This window comes from Lichtheimia ornata (assembly GCF_029851405.1).
Source record: "Lichtheimia ornata isolate CBS 291.66 chromosome Unknown scaffold00038, whole genome shotgun sequence".
Classification (NCBI taxonomy): domain Eukaryota; kingdom Fungi; phylum Mucoromycota; class Mucoromycetes; order Mucorales; family Lichtheimiaceae; genus Lichtheimia; species Lichtheimia ornata.
Genome location: NW_026695358.1, coordinates 236,472 through 256,819, shown reverse-complemented (window position 1 = coordinate 256,819; position 20,348 = coordinate 236,472). Strand labels below are relative to the sequence as shown.

At 43.6% G+C, this 20,348-nt stretch overlaps 2 protein-coding genes across 2 annotated transcripts; both read left to right on the top strand.

The window, feature by feature from the left end:
- Positions 1-1,832: 1,832 nt before the first annotated feature.
- O0I10_007724 (uncharacterized protein) lies at positions 1,833-3,336 on the top strand (the record flags this gene model as incomplete). The annotated part of the gene is made up of 4 exons (XM_058487738.1): positions 1,833-2,163; positions 2,236-2,334; positions 2,404-3,183; positions 3,248-3,336. The coding sequence occupies 4 exons, from the start codon at positions 1,833-1,835 to the stop codon at positions 3,334-3,336; spliced, it is 1,299 nt and encodes a 432-aa protein (XP_058341560.1).
- Positions 3,337-18,392: 15,056 nt separating this feature from the next.
- Positions 18,393-20,214, top strand: O0I10_007723 (uncharacterized protein; the record flags this gene model as incomplete). The annotated part of the gene is made up of 8 exons (XM_058487737.1): positions 18,393-18,695; positions 18,763-18,870; positions 18,933-18,980; positions 19,040-19,100; positions 19,180-19,256; positions 19,340-19,751; positions 19,811-19,909; positions 19,967-20,214. The coding sequence occupies 8 exons, from the start codon at positions 18,393-18,395 to the stop codon at positions 20,212-20,214; spliced, it is 1,356 nt and encodes a 451-aa protein (XP_058341559.1).
- Between the last annotated feature and the right edge of the window lie 134 nt (positions 20,215-20,348).

The window sequence follows — 20,348 nt, the reverse complement described above, 5'->3', positions numbered from 1 at the left end:
GGGTTCTTTATATGAACAAAATTGATCAGTGACATCAAAAGTACCTTCTCACAAAGTTTCAAGTCCCAGATGCGAAATGAGCCATTCACCTCATTTCAGCGTCCAGCCTTGGAGCAGATTGGAAACTCCTAAAGTCGACAAGCCGACCCCTCCATGACGTGAAATGGCTCGTCTCCCTTCTGAGTCTTGGAACTTTGTCAAAAGGTGCTTTTGAGGTCACTGATCAATTTTGTTCTCATAAAGAACCCGGGTTTGATTGTGTAGTTTTGAGATATAGATGCCTTTATGTTTTACCTACGCTTAACACATGATGAAGAATGCTTGCTATATGAAAAGTGGTCTTTGCTGGTAGTTAATGTCCTCGACCATACAAATAGAAAAGATATTGAAGGATTGGGTACAGTAATAAAGGTGAAAGGATGGGACTTTGGGTCTCAATGCACCTCGTCAATGAATAGTATAATGACTTTTTCCTGATATAAGATTGGGTATTGGATGACCTTGTGGACAATTTTAACAAGTAAATACAATTCCTTTATGAGAACAAAGATGTCGAGCGTATCAAACTATATGCTGTATGACATAAAACATGAGGTGTGGGGTACTGATGCTGATGAGCTTTTTGATCCAGGAGCCTTTGTCAAGTGATTACTTCTTTCAGGCACCCTGATCCTTGTTTGCTCTCGCAACGACGTCTCTATTAACCATTTAGATTTGGTTTCATGATTTCTTCTGAAGCCGTGACCGTGATGAAGCTGATAGCATTGTTTGCTCATGGAGGATGATGGCAACAGCCAAATGCTTTATTAGATAAGGACTCACCACAGGTCGGGATGTGATTTTGATAGTGAAGTGTGGAGCACAGGCCATGTTGCATGTCCTATTCGGCCCATGACAATGCACACCAGGTACATGATGAATCATTACTCGAAATTTTTATAGACAACCATAGTACCTTTATGAGAACAAAAATGATCACTGCATCTGAAAGTACCTGCTGGGAACTTTTTAGGTCTCGTACCTCGATTCTAGAGCTTCTCCTTTATAGAGTGTGATAGCTATGCAGCTTTGACGCGCTCGTTTGCATCCTAACAGCCCTCCTTTATTATAATACAATACATTATCAAGTCGTACGCACCATTCTACACGTAAAAAGACTCAATAACACGCTATGTATAAGGAGAAATTAGTGAAGAAGGGCAACCTACACTATGGTTACTATGATTCTTTGACGCGCCCGTTTGCTTCCAAATCGCACTGTTTATTTAAATAAATTATTGTATTGAGATCTGCAGACGATTCTACACGTAAATCGAGTTGGTAACGCGCCATTTGCAAAGTGAGATCGAGTGGGCGTGAAATGTGGGCGGGGTGTTTTAAGTCGACTTTGTCGCCATGGCAATAGGTTTCCTCCTCTTTCTGCAATGCCACATCAAGTTCATCAAGAACCGGCTCGCTTCTTTCCTCTTGTGCTCGTGCTCGCCGCATTGAAATGGAACGTCTTTGAACAAGTACATTTCATGTGGGTGATGCCAATTGCCTTCTTTCTCGGTGTCGTTATCCCTTTGGTTCGGTGGGGGCTTTCGCGTCCCAACAATCGGTTGACTCACGTCCCGATTGCTAGCAATGCTGACTGCTCGGCCGGCGTGCCGTTGCGGGCGGCTCGAGAGGTAAGTGAGGAATCGACACAGGTGCCTACTAGCCCTGTTGTCTTGGCTAATCGTCAACCCTGGGTAGCTCCAGTGGTTCCATGCAAGGCGCAAGCCTGCGAGTATCCTGGTATGTTGTTTTCTACACGACCAGTAGCACAAGTGCCCCGTCATCATGGCAACATGTCGGCCTTGGAGGGTGATGCTGTTATCAACACATCATCAGCTGTGGATCTTTTCAAACCATCCAAGCAAGTTTCAAGCACACGGTCCCCACCAAAGTTGCTACAGGGAATGGCTATGCATAAAGCCATGCAGCATGTGTACGGCTTACCGGCACAGAAGTCTACTACTACTACAGCAGCAACATCATCATCATCATCATCACCACCTGCATCTGTATCATTGGCATCATCATCATCTGCATCATCATCATCATCATCTGCATCATCATCATCATCATCTGCATCATCATCATCTGCATCGGCATCATCATCATCCTTAGACGAGCTTTGTAAGTATACTTTATGATGGAAGGATCGTGATTTCAACAATACATTGACGCTAACTGATTTATTCTTTATAGGTGAAGCTCTTAGCAAGCTCGACATCTATGAGCCAGACACGGATGTACCAGATGCCCCTCCTGGTACTCCTGAACATTTACGAGAGATCGTAGAGAATGGTAAGTGGATTACATCTTGGACTTGGTACCAAATGGCATGATTTCTTATTAATCTCTTTTTTTTTATAGAGGACGCAGGTGCCTCAGAGCAAGCACAAGTCGTTGAAGACATGCAAGACACAGTTATGGCATCACCATCACCATCGCCACCATCATTGCCATTGCCATTGCCACAACAACAACAAGAACCACCGATTCTATATACCCAAGTGATGCCACAGCCAACCATCACCATCCATCCGGAGGCCACACCGGAAGTAGTAGTAGCAGCAGTAGTCGCAGCAGCAGCATCATCAGCACCAGCGGCATCAGCAATACCTGTTGCATCTAGCACAGGTAGCAGCAATAACCGATCACGGTTAGAGATCCGAAGGTCCGTTATACGGCCTCGAAGTCGCCATCGATGGCAACGACAAAGTGGGAAGCCACCACCACCACTTCGCCTTCGATGGCAGAGAACAAGTGGGATCCCACCACCCCCACTTTCAAGACCGCCACCATCACCACCAAGGCCACCACCATTAATATCACCATCACCGCCACCTCCATCACCGCCAAGGCCACCTCCATCACCACCAAGGCCACCTCCATTAATACCGCCACCACAACCACCAACACCACCCGCCACCACATCCTCAGCCATGGCAGGCGAGGAAAGACCAAGGCCAATAGCATGTCCCACAAGACGCTTACAACGGCCATCATCATCATCATCATCATTACCAGCATCATCATCATCTTATGTACCACCACCATTACCATTACCAATACCATCATCATCATCATCACCATCACCATCATCATGCACATTGCCTTTTTCGGAAGCAGAGTTTGCACCACCATCATCATGTAAGTACGCTTACTCATTGGGATGAATGACTTTGTATGATACTAACTTTTTTTAATGCTTTAGTATTGGACGACGACGATACCCTTGCAGAGATCTGGGGCACCGATTTTCTCGGTACCTCAGATGAAGTAGTCTTCGATGAAGACGCATAGTAAGTTACATACAATAGGTGTTATGGCTTTAATCACTCACTCACATGCATATTGTATATAGGTGTCCAAAGAGTTTCTCAGCAAGAATTGCGAGATAGATTGGTGGATGGAAAACCCCAGCCCGGATTCAGGCGTGCATTTCAGCTATGCCAGTTGCTTGCACATACGGAAGGATCGGCATGAAGGTATCCCGACGGGAGTTTCTTACACGTCAACGTCTATCACTTTCGGGGCGTTGCCATGGCGACCACGTACGGTTCCAGGAATCCCTTGTTCCCATTCTACGATTAAGTCACAAAGCATTTGCGGTGTCTTTCTTCTCCTCGTGGATCAAGAGCCAAAGGGCGATTCACTCATCATCATCGTGTTACCCACTGGGGTATGGGATTGGACTTGAAAAGGCAAGTTAAAATCAGTGGCACTGCTTGGATACCACTTTTTACTAATCATCGTTTGTCTTTTATTGTGGGGGTGGGTCATGGTGTATGCCGTGATACATCCCTTCATAGTTTGACCGCCCTTTCATTTTTTGGATGATGGTGTTTGGGCACAAGCGGTAATCATCTTTGAAGTGGGTACTTGGAAAAACAAAAAACATCAAGACATCGACTTGCACGGGCATCGTAGTTTGGGGCTTGGGACCTGGAATGGTACCTGGTCGTCGTGGTAGCGTTCTTGAAGTGGTAGACGTTGCGTGTAGGATTCTCTCGAAGGGTGTAAATCCTGCATGTTTAATTCCTTCATTTTATAGATGCACTGGTGTACTAGGATGTCACGTTCTGTTTCTGGTGCTGTGGGTTCCTCCTGAAACCAGAGTGAGGGCTCCTGCTCTCTTTTGGGGAGTAGAGTTCTCTTTTCTTTTTATCGGTGGTGCAGCCGATGTGGATGACAAGGACTATCATTGTGGGGACAAGCCTCTCTATTACCATGAGACCTCTCTTCATTGTATTGGTGGCGGATGACAAGACTATCAATTTGGCCCAAGTCCTCTCCATTTTAATGGGGGTGGAACGATGCGGATGACAAGATTATCAATTTGGAACAAGTCCTTCATTTTATTGGTGGTGAAGCCGATGCGGATGACAAGATTATCATTTGGCACAAGTCCTTTCTTCGCTATATTGGTGGTGAAGCCGATGCGGATGACAAACCTCTCTATTGCCATGAGACCTCTCTTCATTACATTGGTGGCGGATGACAAGATTACCAATTTGGCACAAGTCCTTTCTTCATTGTATTGGTGGCGGATGACAAGATTATCAACGTTGGCACAAGTCCTCTCTTCATTTTATTGGTGGTGGAGCCGATGCGGATGACAAGACTATCAACGTTGGCCCAAGTCCTCTCTTCATTTTATTGGTGGTGGAATCGATGCGGATGACAAGGCTATCATTTTGCCCCAAGTCCTCTTTTCATTTTATTGGTGGTGGAGCCGATGCGGATGACAAGGCTATCATTTTGGACCAAGTCCTCCCTTCATTATATGGGTGGTGGAGCCGATGTGGATGACAAGACTATCAATTTGGCATGGTTCCTTCCTTTTGAACCTATTCATGAATCAATCCATTCTTGGGTGCAATTCGCATGAGCACAATTTGGCGGCAATTGGTCTTACCAAGGAATATCATACAAAGCAATCGCACGGATGCAATGAGAGGCACGACTTTGGAAGAGGCATTATCGTTGGAGGAGCTCTATGATGGAAACAATCATCACAAGCATCGAGCAATTATCACAGCTATCAGGCTACATCTGATATGGGCCGTCACCACGATGCCAAGAACGCAATCCTATCATACAACAAAATCAAAAGCAAATGGTATGTGAGTGATCAAGTATTATCTATACATGAAACTAACCAGCATTTGTTCCATAGCAGTATCACAGAAAAAGCACGTCAGCAAAAAAAGGCAGCAGCCATATCATACCTACAACAACGGTCCTCGGTCTTCCTGCGACAAAGCAAGTTCAATCATACAGGGAAAGGCTCTCTCAATGGAGCAGACCACAATATCATTGTCATGTAATTATTGTATCGTTGCAAGCATCGTTGAAAGAAGGTTTACTTATGTATGGCAATCTATAGGCACACTGACTAGTTTGGTGAAAGCATGCGTAAGACCTCAAGTAAAAGGGCGAAAAGAGTCTGGCGAAGGAGTTGGGCTTCATGTAAGACCCTGAGGGCGAAAAGAGTCTGGCGAAGGAGTTGGACTTCATGTAAGACCCTGAGGCGAAAAACAAGTCTGGCGAGGGAGTTAGACTTCAATCAATGATACAGCAACTACAGAGAGCTTGATCACGTACGTATATCAATGCATTGCATTTAAGCGATATCTAACTTTGATGACTTTATTAGAAAACACATTTCAACATCAAACGCAAACAGAAAAGCAAAAGCAAAAACAAGAAGAGCTTTGAGCGGGAAGACGAGGTGCCACATTGAATAACATAGAGACTATGCAATAGAAATCAAATCTATCATTAGCTGAACGTGCAATAAACATAATCAACAAAGGACAAGTTGCAGTGAGTAATGTTAATCGGGGACCTCGTTTGAAACGCATAAAGATCATGCTTGCCAGGGACTCGCTTCTCTCTTACTTTTGGTACCAATGAGTAAACGACGCCATAATCCAAGTCCATAACTAAGATCGGCTAGTCGCTTCATGCTGTAGCAATAGGCTGCAATGGCTGCGTACGACTTCTTGTTGAAGCGAATAAAGACTATTGACAAGCAGCAACGAACCAATCACCATGGCAACGATGACATGAAGCAATATGGATATCTCCCCATGCACTCTCTCCATACCAAGCAAGGAACCTATTGTCATGTGGATCAAGTTGTTGTCAGGGAGGTGTTCATGCAAAGGCTGCATCAAGTTGATAGGCGTGTGTTTCACGTGATTCTATGCGACAGTGTCGGACAGCTCAACCTACTTAATCCACTCCTTGTCTCTTCCTCCCATTCGCAACTGTTGCCCCATTCAAGTACAACTGCCATCTGCGAACGATTATCCTGCTTCAACCAAATGTCAATCCTACGATTGTCTTGATCCGAAAGCCATTGACGGAATGACAACTCCATGGCGTGTACACAGCGTTCTTGTCACTCTTCTACAACACACGAGTCTCTTGCCACAACACACGCTCTTGCACTCTTCTTTGCCACAACCAATCGTAACAGCGTTCACAACCTTGTCAGTCTACTACAACACGCGCTCTTGGAGTCTCCTCTACACGACCAAACGCAACAGCAGGTGCTATTAGCAAGGTCTTTATTCCATTGTCTCAAGTTACTTGCAGCAACGTGATCGATACATACGATTACAGTGGATGGGATATCATGTCAGCTATGAAGTACACCGTAATACAAGCAATCATCACCCGGTTGAGCTGCGATGGAAAAGAAGCATATCAGCAAGCGATCACATGGCTCGTTTCAACCAACATCTTTATTTGCAATGGCTATGGATGGATGGATGGATGCAATCAAGTACAGTGATGCGAAATCTTGGAATGTTGCTTTTGTTACTTGGTACGTTGTTATCAGGAAGGAAGGATCATGTTACGTGGATCAGGCTGAGGATGATGATGGATTGATGAGAGGGCTTATGACCTTGAACAAAGGGTTTAGTGCCGTGGATGATCTTGGAATACTCGAGTCAATGCACGCAATCATGGACGAAGGATGTTTATGACGGCAGCTATCAAGAATAGGACAACACAATTATACCTATCTCCATTATGTGATCACCCGTTTCTTGTTCAGTTTGCAATATTGTTCCTTTATCATGTTCGCTTTATAAACATTCACACTACCGTATGCTCTTCTTCAACTTTTTTCATCGAATGGAATTGGATTCAACATAATGTTTGGAAGGGGATCGTGCTATCAGCTCGTATATGTATGATGTGGATCACTTGGTTAGTGTTTGGATTGAAAGGGGTAATGGAAACTTGAATATGGGAAAGCAAGATTGGATCGTTTACAATAATGTTGTGAGGTGCTTTTGTTCTTTCTCCCACTGTGTATTACATTCGTTAAAGCTTCCTAGTTCACATGCTGATATCGTAGACGAAAGGTAGTGGCAATTCTCGGGAACCCTTGTATTGCAAGAATAAGCAATTCGAGTGTGATGATGCCCAACATGGTGCTTGTTACAGAAGCTTGGTTCATTGTATGCTTAATTTCATTGTTATGTTCAAGCAAGAGTGAGCTGTGATACAGTGTGGCAGACGTATATGAACATGCTATACTTACTTATGACAACTTGCAGCTAAAGCTACCTTTTGCAACCTTATATGAGAACGAAACGTTCCATACGGGCTTTCATCGATGGATCTTGCTATAGGCGTATAGCATGATCCACCTATGATAACCCGGATGAAACTCGTTTCAGGTTTACGATGGTATGGCTAATAGGCCAAAATGATAAGTGAATCCAAGATATCTTGTGTAATTGTATGAGAGTGGTAATGACGTTGCTTGTCTCAAGCTGTTGTTGATGATATTTGCTGTATGTCAGGTTTCCATGGCGATCATTATACAACAAGCATTTGGTCGCCACCACCAATATGTGTGAGACTATGTACACGATCACAACAATGCACTACGTACGTGATCCATGTTTTCGATAACGAAGTCATCCATAGCTGTGATGATCATGGTATAACTGTGACCCCAAAAATAAGTATCTAGGTAGCCCACAAAGACCATTTGGCATTGGGTTTTATTGTAAAAGCAGTAGCTGCTATGGGAATCATATCAAAGGGGTTATCCTATTGCTCGGCAGCAGTACTTGATCCGGCTTATGGGTGCACAGGCACCAAGAACAATGGGGATCAGGTAAGCAAAGCGTAGGGTAGGGAATCCATGAGATTGTACTGATCCATGTCCTCTTTTTTTTATCGTATTCCCTTGTCTTCACGACGATCTCGACGATCTCGACCTCTGTTCAGGAGATTAGGTTGGGAGATCGTGTGCTCATTGAGTCAAAAGTGAGAGAAAAGATCGTCTTCAAAGGAGGCATACATGATCTTTACGCGTTGCAATCAACTTTATTACTTGTTCCCCCAAGATAGAAAGTCAAAGTTCACCAGGTACATAGGTACATATGGTCAACAGGCATAGAGAATGACCCATAACAATACAGCATACAGTGTAAAGTACAGGGTTTTACTTTAGCATCCAAGAGGATGTTTAGTGCTCATAATAAAGAGTAAGTGGGGGTAATCATTATGTGTTATTATCATTTGCTTTTGAATGTTTTTGGAGGGGCGGCAAGCAGAACTTGTTGGTATAACGCAACACTCCAACAGCCTGAAGCCTTAACCCTCCTTATGGGAAAACCACCATCACTTCCGCGTAAGATCAGGTGGGAAAAAACCCTTCTTATCACTTAACCTCGATCCCCTTCCCGAAAAGAGAGAAAGAAGCGTACCGGGGAAACGAGAAAAAGGGCGCTGCTTTTATAGCCGAGAGGGGAACGCGTAATTATTTCAGACCCAGCGTGACTTTTTTACGGATACCGCAGCAGCGCATTATACAGGCTAATTGCTGCCTAAATATGCCGTTCTTTTTTGCACAAGTGGGCAAGTGGGGATGGGGAAATACAATTGTGTTGTCATGGCAATCATGCAGTTGACTCCTCCCTCTGTAACACCAATCCATGTAATCCCGATGCACCGCGCATGTACTACTACACTAACCAGCAGCTGCTATGTCCGCCACACGTTATCCATACATACGACTCCAATGCACACTTCATATCACATTTATTGAACCAGAAGAAAGAGATAGATAAAGAAGTATGGAATAGCAATTCTCTCCAATGTTTTATATCATGGATTGACCCCATATTCATACGTATTGTCAATGTGGCCTGCACCACCAAGCTTGTGAATGAATTACAAATGCAGAATCCAAAAGGGACTCAGCCTTGCTTCACCCTTCGCACCTTTGACACACGCGATGCCATGAGCAACACCACCAGAGGACTGCCACCCATCAAAGACATACACAACACATACGAGCTTTGACAGTGATCAGCACCCTGTGATGCACGAAGGTACACTGCAGCAATGGTCGCCTTGAAAAGTTAGCTTCCTTTGATCGTCCACCCATTTTCCACATGACGGTTGTCGTCAAGGTCAAGGTACATTACGCATCAACCAACTTGGCAACAACTGAGAACGCTTACGAGGTATTGTTAATAGGCGAGGCTTGTTGACTGGGTATATAGGAGTATCTAGTCTCCTCCACTACTATCATATTATCCCATCATTTGTAAGGATTACCTACAAGCGAAAATACAATGTTCATATGATGCAACAAACGAAGAATACGTGGGTTGATTGCTGGAAGGATTGTGGATGGAAAGTATGATGGATCAAAAGGATCAGGCCTATTATTCCATGTGAGTGATGATGAGTATACTATGCGGGATCATGTACTTGTTGGAAATGAGGATTGGATACTGGATATGATTGAGAATGTGCTGTTGGTCATCAAGGACGTGTGCTGCATTCATGCTGTCATCTGCCAAGGGAGGTCAATTATCGATGCTCTTTGACGAGGCTCAGACTTGATCCTGCTATTATGAATCATTTTATTTCACCAATGTCTTTCATCTATGATACCTCTCTTTATTGTTTGCACTTTCAAAAGATCAAGTTGATGCGGGTATTAAAGGGGGAAAGAGGATAGTCGTTTTGGATCTCGTGAAACATAGCTCATGAATGCACCAGTCATTGATCCATTGTATCCAGCTTTCATTGTCATGGTCGTCATTGTGGTATTTGAACCTTTGTATTGTAAACATCTTAGTCTGAGAATGAAACGTGCCACGCAACTGCTTGTTGACTGGAGGATTGTTGTCAATGAGCATGAGGATATTACATACGACCAGCAATACTTCTTGGGAATACAACGTCGGTGTGTAAGGCAAGAATGAGCAAAAGCAAACTTTAACTGGGTGTAAGTTCATCCCATCTCAAGCAGAACAAAGATAAATCCAACCATCCTCAACCTATGCACGTGATTAAATGGATCGAACTAACAGGAGCTCGTTACATACCAGCTTCCTTACCAATGACGATGCCATCGACTTTATGAAACACGCACTCACACAAACGCCTTATTTTGTGGTAAATGAAGACACCAAATGATACATGGCAGATAGGATGTCTTTGTTTGATGATGGATTTTGGCACCTTGTTTATCTCAAATCGTGATTCATGCAACGACAATCAATCACAACTAGACTCTTTGTCAAGCCGTCCCATCAATGTATCATCTCATCACCATTCCCATCACTCTTTTGTCAGTTTTTGTGGTCACAGAAATACCCACGTCCACCGTGCACATATAAACCAGGGATGTTGTCGCCTACGATCATACTCCCATGCGCCTCTTTTTCTTCCTCCATCATACCTTTCTTTTGATTGTTGACACCTTCAAGCCCCAAGTTGATGTGGGTATCATGATGGTTGATGCTCTTATTTTGTGACCGATCCATGACTCATTTGTGATGGTCTTTAGCTTTCCATTGTTATCCTATTTTCATTATCATGGCTGCCATTGTGATGCTTAGCTCTTTTATTAAGGTAAAGCCTGATCATCTTGCTCGATGATGCACATGCTCACATTCCCTTTGCTGTAGCTACCTCCTGCGATACATATGCAAAGCTGGATTAGGTGGCATACCACAGCCCATTTGGAGGTAGTACTACGGCAAACGGCAGCTTCATTTGAGGATGAAAGAATGTCGTTCACCACAAGAGTTTGCCACGTACGGCGTCCTCATAGCAGGTAAAGACGTGTACTTTATTCCACTAGCCATGTTTATCGCTAAGCTTTGAATATGAATGTTATTGCTAGGAACACCTATGGAAATTACTGCAATGACCTTTGAGAACGGCACCTATACGTATGACATTTGAAAAGCTGTACGCTGCCTACCATGCGAACGACAAACAACTACATGGAGGGGACATTAGAGATCCTCGGAAGCTCCAAGGTAATTCAATTTGTCGCACTATATGACAAGGGAGGGTAATGATTGAACTTTGCTGTAGGATGCTATGCGCGGTGACAATTCCATCCCAGTGGGAAAAACGAATCCATTAGATTCAAGATTTGGAATTGCTCACGGATCTGATGGTATTTGTATCTCCATCTCCCTCCAAAAAAAGGACTATACATTGACTTGCCCTTGGATATAGGATTTGCTTAATACTCAAGACAGTCTCACCCAACAATTCATCTCGGCGCATAATGGGTTGATCTCTATTGCTAAGAAAGATCCTATGCGCAATCATTATGTATGTAGCTTCCACACCTTCAAATTTGTATTCCAGCTTTCAATCCAAAAACAAATCAAGAAATCCACATCCTGCACACATGGGCTTATACCGAAAGCAACAAAACTGATGGATGGGATTGGCATGGCTTGCCTTGATCAAAAAGGACGCGTGCTTGTTGAATCCTCTTGGTAAGACTAGCCAGGTTATTTGGGAAAATTGGATGCTCATTCTTAGTTTTTATGGTAGCCTAGAAGATGGATTACATATAAATGAAGATACCCTCAAGCTCTTAGAGTACACGTCTACTTGTTTACAAGAAGAAAAGGCGCTTTACCAACAAGCATCATACAAGACCTTTCTCAAGCGACGCCTTGTGCCATTCAGGTGGTTGGATACAAATTGACTCTGCTCACTATTTTCATTGGCCAAGACAACATGTGGACGTGTTTATGGCAAATGACCGCGACAATCCCATCCCCTCCAAAGAAAAAATAGAGGACTAGACATTGACCTGCCCTTGGATATAGGGTTTGCGCAATACTCAAGACAATGTCACCCAACAGCTCATCTCGGAACATAATGGATTGATCTCTATTGCGAATTTGTATTCCTCCTTCAATCCAGAAACCAGCCCAGAGTGATCCTCATCTTACACATACATATAGCTGATAATACAATTTTTGAATCCAATTCCATTCAATGAAAAAGTTGAAGACTAACACATCATCGTAGTGCGAATGTTTATCTAGTGAACGTGATAAAGGAACAGTATTGCAAATTGAACAAGATACGGGTGAATCATCTAGGGGAGATGGGGATAATTGTGTCATTGTATGCTTGGTTGCTGCCGTCATAAGCATCCTTCAATCTTGGTTGCAAAATAGCTGCTGCATACATTGAATCGAGTACTCCAATATCATCCATAGCTGTAAAACACCTTTGGCCAATTCCATCCTATCCATCATCATCCTCAGCCGCATCCACGTGATACGATCCATCGTTCCTGCTGACGACGCAACAAGTAACCAAAGCAACATTCTAGGAATCCTCATATATGTGCTTGATTGCATCCATCCATCACAGCCGTTTTAAGTCCAATAAGAAAGAGTCTCTGTGATCGCAGCTCAACCAGGCGAAGTTTGCTTGTATTGTAGCTGATATGGCATCATCCATAGGGGTTCGTATCCATCAAAGCAAGTTGCTACACGTAAATAAAGCTTCTCCTATACAATGGCTATCCACTGTTCGTGTAAATGCAAGTAAAGAATGCTGTTTGCAACAATGGAATAGAAACCTTGCTAATAGCACCTGCTGACGTGTTTGGTCGTGTAGAGGAGTGTGCAAGTGTGTGTGTTGTAGTAGACTGACAAGGTTGCAAACGCTGTTTGAGACAATGGAGTAAAGACCTCGCTAATAGCAGCTGCTGGAATGAATGCTGTTACGCTTGATCGTGACAGAGGAATGTGCAAGAGGGTGTGTTGTGTCAAGAGACTGGTGTGTTGTAGAAGAGTGACAAGAAGGCTGTGTACACGCCATGAACTCGCCATTCAGTCAAAGACAATCGGATCAAGAGCGTTGTATGATTGCCATGGTGGGTTGAAGCAGGTCAATCGTTTGCAAATGGTAGTTGTACTTGAATGGGGCAGCAGTTGAGAATGGGAGGAGAAAGAGACAATGGGAAAGGAGAGGAAGAGCTGGAAATTAAGTAGATTTTCCTGTTGTTGGATGCTATTCTTTGTTTGAGCGTTGCTCGGTCAAATCCACTTGTATCAAGAAAGTTAAGGATGGACATGATGGGCTGGACCAGGATAATCGTTCATATCATTGATTTGGGTAACAATGGTGAATGGGAGGAATAGGCTATCAAGTGGCAGTTTACAAATAACTTACCAATTCGATTCTTCTGATATTGGATGATGTTTCTGTGTTTGGGCGTTTTTCAGTCAAATCTCATCGGATCAAGAAAGTTGAATGATAGGCATGCTGGGCTGGAGCAGGACAATCGTTCGTATGCATTGGATTGGACAGCAATGGAGAATGGGAGGACTAAGGTTATTAGATGGCATTTTGAACTATCCCTAAATAGCGTACAAGAATCATGCATCGCCTGTGCTGAATGACTCAAGTTACACAAACACGCCCTCTGCATCTTTTGCTCTATTATAGTCATACTACTTTACATTAAACAAAGACCACTTCTCATATAGCATCACGCTCACAAACATAAAGGTGCCTGTATCTCCAAACTTTACAATCAAACGTGGGGTTTTTATTAGAGCAATGTGCTCGGCTTGGCCAACTGCACCTTGGGTGCCAGTTTCATGATCAAGCTTGCCAATCCCAGATTTCGCAATGTCGCCACCAGCCAAACTGGATCTGGGGGTCGACCTCTTCGACGACGACGACCAAAAAATATTTTTTGGGCTAGTTGCGACATTGAACGTGAAACTTTCACACAAGGTGCTGTTGGCCAAGCCGAGCCCATTGCTCTATTCAAAACCCCACGTTCGATTGTAAAGTTTGGAGATACAGGAACCTTTATGTTTGTAAGCGTGATGCTATATGAGAAGTGGTCTTTGTTTAATATAATGTAGCTGGACCCTGGCAGAGCAAAAGATGCAGAGGGTCGTGTTGTGTAACACAGCTACGTTTGCATGAACGAAAGGGTCAATGTATAATTACTTTATGGATCATCTAGGAACAGGCATGTATTGCTAGCTAACGGCCACTTTTATCCATTCATCATTGTTGCGAGATCCACTGCATGGGAACGATGCCCCTGCTCCAGACATTCATTTCCATGATTAAAGTAGGTTGATCCGAGCTGATTTGGCTGAGCTACGGTCAAAGAGAGATTACATCACTCTGGACATAGAGCACGCTCGATGTAGCTCAACCGATGTAATCTTGTGTCAGCGTAACTCAACCAAATCAGCTCGGATCAACCTACTTTAATCATGGAAATGAATGTCTGGAGCAGGAGCATCATTCCCATCACGTGGATTTCGCAACAATGCTGATTGGATGAAAGTGGCTATTAGCTGCCAATGTATGACCTGAAAATGAGGGTTGCGTACCTGTCATGCACGGTCCCTGAAGTCCAAACTTTTTAACCCAGTTACACAAACACGCCCTCTGCATCTTTTGCTCTACTATAGTCATACTACTTTACATTAAACAGAGACCACTTCTCATATAGCATCACGCTTACAAACATAAAGGTGCCTGTATCTCCAAACTTTACAATCAAACATGGCGTTTTTATTAGAGCAATGTGCTCGGCTTGGCCAACTGTACCTTGGGTGCCAGTTTCATGATCAAGCTTGCCGATCCCAGATTTCGCAATGTCGCCACCAGCCAAACTAGATCTATGGGTCGACCTCTTCGACGACGACGACCAAAAAATATTTTTTGGGCTGTTCGCGACATTGAACGCGAAACTTTCACACAAGGTGCTGTTGGCCAAGCCGAGCCCATTGTTCTATTAAAAACCCCACGTTTCATTGTAAAAGTTTGGAGATATGGTTGTCTTTATGTTTTCACTATGCTGTAAGCGTGATGGAGTTGCTTTTTCCTAGTGGATGGTGTCGACTGCATTAACGGGAAGATGAAGAGCTGAGTGAAACCGCACGTGGTGGTTACACAGACACGTCCTTGACAGGTTGCGACACAAGTGGATGATGATGATGATTGCCTTCTGTGAAGGTACGTAAGTAAACAGCATCCAATAATGAAGGTGTGTCAAGGTATGTATCACATTTGCATGTAGGAGAAGGTCGAGCTGCATAAACCAATTTGTATATGTAAAAAGATACGTATACATATTGAATGGGTCACTCATCCTGAAACTCAATGGAGGGATCTCTTCACTTTTTCTCTTCTCAAGCTCATCCCACTTCCCACCCCTCCTTATCGCATTACAAAAGCCATATACTTCTTGCATGACCGATACAGTAACCGGACCAACTTTATTATTCCATCTTCGAAGCAATAGTATGTAATCCACAAGCTACTAGCAACCTCCAACAAGCGTGTAATAAATAAACAATGCTTTATATCATCTAGCTATCTTGCTACTGTACATTGCCACCGCCATCGTCGTAGTCGTCCTCCGTCATCATTCGTACTCGTACTCGTCACCAGTCGTCAATCTCATCCGTCACACCAACATCCAAAAATACACAAGTTGAAAAGAATGGGATCTTGCAGGCTTCCTTTTGAATCTCGTTGTCGTCATCGTTGTCATTGTTGTGGATGAGGTGATCATCGTAATCGTCATTGTTGTGAATGTCGTTATCATCGTAATCGTCATTGTTGTGAATGTGGTAATCATAGTAATCGTCTTCTCTACAAATAAGAAAGCAGACAAGTTAGACCATCTGGTACCAGAATGATGACGATTTGGTATACCGTTAGGCGATCCTCCCTAAGGAAGAAAGCAAATCAGAAGGAATTCACATACCAAATTACCCCCATACGAGCAACGTCGGGCGATCCCTTGTTCTTGAGAAAGCACTGCACGAATCACGCAAGGCCAGTTCGATCCATGGCAAGGAAGGACTCACTTACGTAGAGTCCAGGCTCATAGTTGTCCTCATTCATCCTCTCCAAAGAAAGAATGATCCCCAATCCAATCCTTCCAATCATTTCCCACCTCATGAAAAGAAATCCTCAAGGGAAAGAACGAGTCTATCATGAGAAGAGCGTGTTGGTTAAACACATTCACAAGCTGTTACAAATCCCCTTTTACCTCAACACGGTGACCATGCTCTTCCAAAAACCCATCGCCATCGACCACTTGATCCAGGCTGGGATTTGAACCCAAAGAGATGATGATGCCCCAAGTTGCATTGCCTGACCAAAGAAACCTATTCAATTCATTATTAGCACACACTCACACACACAATAACCATCCTTTTCATTGTTCTTTTCCATTAAACTCACCTTTTCCATATACTAAAGGTTACTGGAAACCGAAAAACCATGGTGTAGTGTAGTTGAGCCGAAACAAAACCCCAAACCAGCCAACGTGTTGAGATCGAACTTGCCCTCTATACAAGCTAACACGTCAATGGAACGAGTTCTTCTGCAACATTGCACGCTGAATTACCTGTTGACACGAAGCGTAGAGCGGGAATAGCAACGAACAAGAGGAGGCAACGATATCGCCATGGCAACCACCAACCACCAACCACGCTCATTCCTCAGCACTTGGAGACACGCTCACTCCCTGACAATGCATGTTCAGAACTACATTAATACCTCACAGCCAACAAGAGCACTCTTATAATACATTACCTTGATTGGAATGTCGTGAATGGGGTAAAAGCAGAGGAGGGAGAAAGAGAAGAGAATCCTTGTCTCAAGTCGTGGAGCTGCTGTCCCCCAAGTTTAAATCCCCCTACTGCTATTACACTGAGGCCACTCAATTATCCTATATACACCATCCATCCAAACACACAACTCACCCATCATTATCATCATCATCACCTTCACGTGCACAAGTGCCAGCTCATGCCAACATGCTCAGTATCAAACTCATCATCAGCCGTGGATCTCTTCAAGCCATCCAAGCCGGTTTTCAGCGTACTTCCATAGACGATGCTGCAAAGGAACGGTCGTTATACATAAAGCCATGCAAAAGAGTACCTGCATCTATCAAACTACTATCCCATGTTTGTGAATTACTCTATATACCAATCCTCTCAATTGAAATCGCCTATGTTCATGCTAGGTATAATAAAAATGATTCTTTGACGTCTTTCTTTAAGCAGTGTGCTGTACAACACGATGATGTTGTGTTGACAACAAATGTTTCATTAGGGCAGCAGGAATGCTTAGTTGGATACTATATCGGGAATCGGATGATGAAATTGTAGGCTCGCGGAGGTAATACGAGACTAACAGGTTTATACATTTCCATCAAGTGGGCAACATTGGTCTTTCCTTTTTATTTTCATCAGGCTATATACGCTGCTATCCTGAGGCATGATAGAGTAGTATATAATTTGAGATCATGATAGAGGATAAGGAACCTATACTGTGTCAGAGTCAAGTTGTACTAACAAGTGTGCTCATTGGGAGCAAAAAGAAGGATTGTCGCTCTTTGGACAAGCGATGAGCCCGATGGATGTGGGATGAAGTGTTAAGCTTCTTTGCGTAACTTTTGTTTGTGTTACCATTACGGCTGTCCCAACAACGAATACCCAGCTGCCGGGTCTATATTCGCATTCAGCGATTGCCATCCGCGTAAAAAGATATTCCTTTATTTTTGCTGTATAGCTTCGGTGAAATGAAAGGAGAACTATAAAGGAATAAAAGATTTGGATGCATAATGATGATGACGTCTTGAGTTTTTGCCTATATATGGTGGGAAAAGTGCGTGTGTGAATTTCAGCTTACCCCAGACGCTTTTGGATGCGGAGGAGGAGAGTGGAGGTGGAGGGAATGAAAAGTAATGCAAACTTGGCGAGAAATAAAGTCGTGCATGACATACATAGTGTACCTGCAGCAGCAATGACAACAATATCCATGGCAACGACGCTGTGCATGGTAACACCCCATCTTTGATACTTAGCAACTTTAACAAAAAACAACCGACCAAGGAAAAAGAAACCTCCTTTGTCTTGTATCCGGACTATCCTTGCGGCCATTGTACAACATGCACTATTTCTTTGAGCCATTGTCTCACTTCTTTTGGGTCTTTACCTTCCTCTCTTTCCCCCATTCTTGACGCTTGGACGAATCGCGGCATGACCGACATTGAAGGATCCACCAAGATTGAATATGCCGACAAGGCCATGTCGTCGTCGTCATTACAAGAATATCGCACCTACCCCATACGCTTTTACGGTCTTACTGTTATTGGCTTGTTGAACATTGCCTCTTCTTTGTGTTGGCTATCAGTGGCACCTGTTCCTGATTATGCATCCGAGTATTTTGGTGGAGCCAGTCTTTCAGTCATCAACTGGTTCTCGAATGTATTCATGCTCACGTATCTTGTCGCTGGCCCATTATCAAGTATCGTCTACGATCGATGGAATATCAAGATTGGTGTAAGGGATTGTCTCTTGTATGTTTAATAGGTGCCATTCTTGCTTATCATCATCATCTCCATCATAGATTGTGGGTGGTGCTTGTCTCCAAGTGCTTGGTGCATGGCTACGTTTCTTTTCATGGTTCGTCAAGAATTCCTCCTCTGGTCGATTAGCTCTCGCCATGGTGGGACAGGTAAGATGTGATGTCCCAAATCAAGAGACAGCGTTATTGATCCTGTGCAACGAACAACAAAGGTCATTTGTGCCATTGGTCAACCTTTCATCTTGAATGCAGCTACACCGGTAAGCAATGAACAACATTAAGAATGGTAATCATTCTCATGCAAGCATCGTTTACATAGTATGCTGCCCTTTGGTTCAGCCCTGACGGTCGTGGATCAGCAACTACCATTGGTGGATTAAGTAAATGATCCTTCTTTCTCCCATTCTCTCTTGTTGTTGCATATAGGAGTTGACTCATTTTTCTTTTCACGTTGTTTAGCCAATGCTGTGGGAATGGCAATTGCATCTCTTGTTCAGCCAGCACTCGTTACGGACGTGGATACAATGTGGCAAGGGGTAAGTAGCACAAGAACCCTGAGAGTTACACTGATTATCCCCGGGAAACTTCAACTCAAATATACATTCTTCCTTGTACTTAGCTGCTATTCATTGCATGCGTCAATACAGCTTTTGCTATCCCTGCCTTCTTTATTCCACCCAAGCCAAAAACACCGCCATCCTACAGTGCATCAGCAGGCGATGAACGCAACATTCCTTTCTTTACATGTATGCGGATGTTGTTTACCAACTACAATTACTTGATCATTATGCTTTCATTCGGTGTCCTTTGCGGTCTATTTTCAACCTTGTCAACACTCATGCCACAAATCCTTACACCTTATGGATACACCAACGATGAGGCAGGCTATGTCACGGTGGCATTCATTGTAGCAGGCATTGTGGGTGCTGTATCATCAGGCCTGGTGATTGACAAGTTTAGGGTCCACAAGCTTATTCTCAAGACGTTTGTACCTATTCTCGGTTTCATGTATCTTGCCTTGCTTATGGTTGGTATGTGTAAACAACAAGCTATTGTCTATGTTGTTGTTGTTGACAAAAGGCAAATGTAGTGAAAAGCGACAACTTTGCACCCATTATTGTGATCGCGGCGCTCATGGGCTTTTTTACCTTTTCATTGCTTCCAGTTGCATTGGAATTGAGTGTCGAGAGTAAGTCATATGCATATAGGATCGTGAAAGGTACTCATCATCATAGCAACATTGTAGGTTCGTATCCTGTCTCTGAATCCTTCTCGAGTCCGTTCTTATGGTTGGCGTCCCAAATTTTGGGTTTGGTCTTTGTTGTCTCCATGGATGCACTTCGTGCTGGCGATGATGGCGACCCACCAGAGAATATGCGACGTGCCTTGATTATGGGTACAGGCCTTTCCATGCCCATCATGGTCTTTTCCACCATCTATAACAGCCGTAATAAGCGTATGGAGACTGAAGAACAGCATCAGCAATCCAAATAAGGCGCGCGCACCTATTACTATTTACCACTTTTTTCTCTATATCACATATCCCCAGCGTGCCATTACATACCCACTTTCACGTGTTTATATTAATGCTGTAACAGTAGTAGTAATCTTATTCAAATCATACTGTA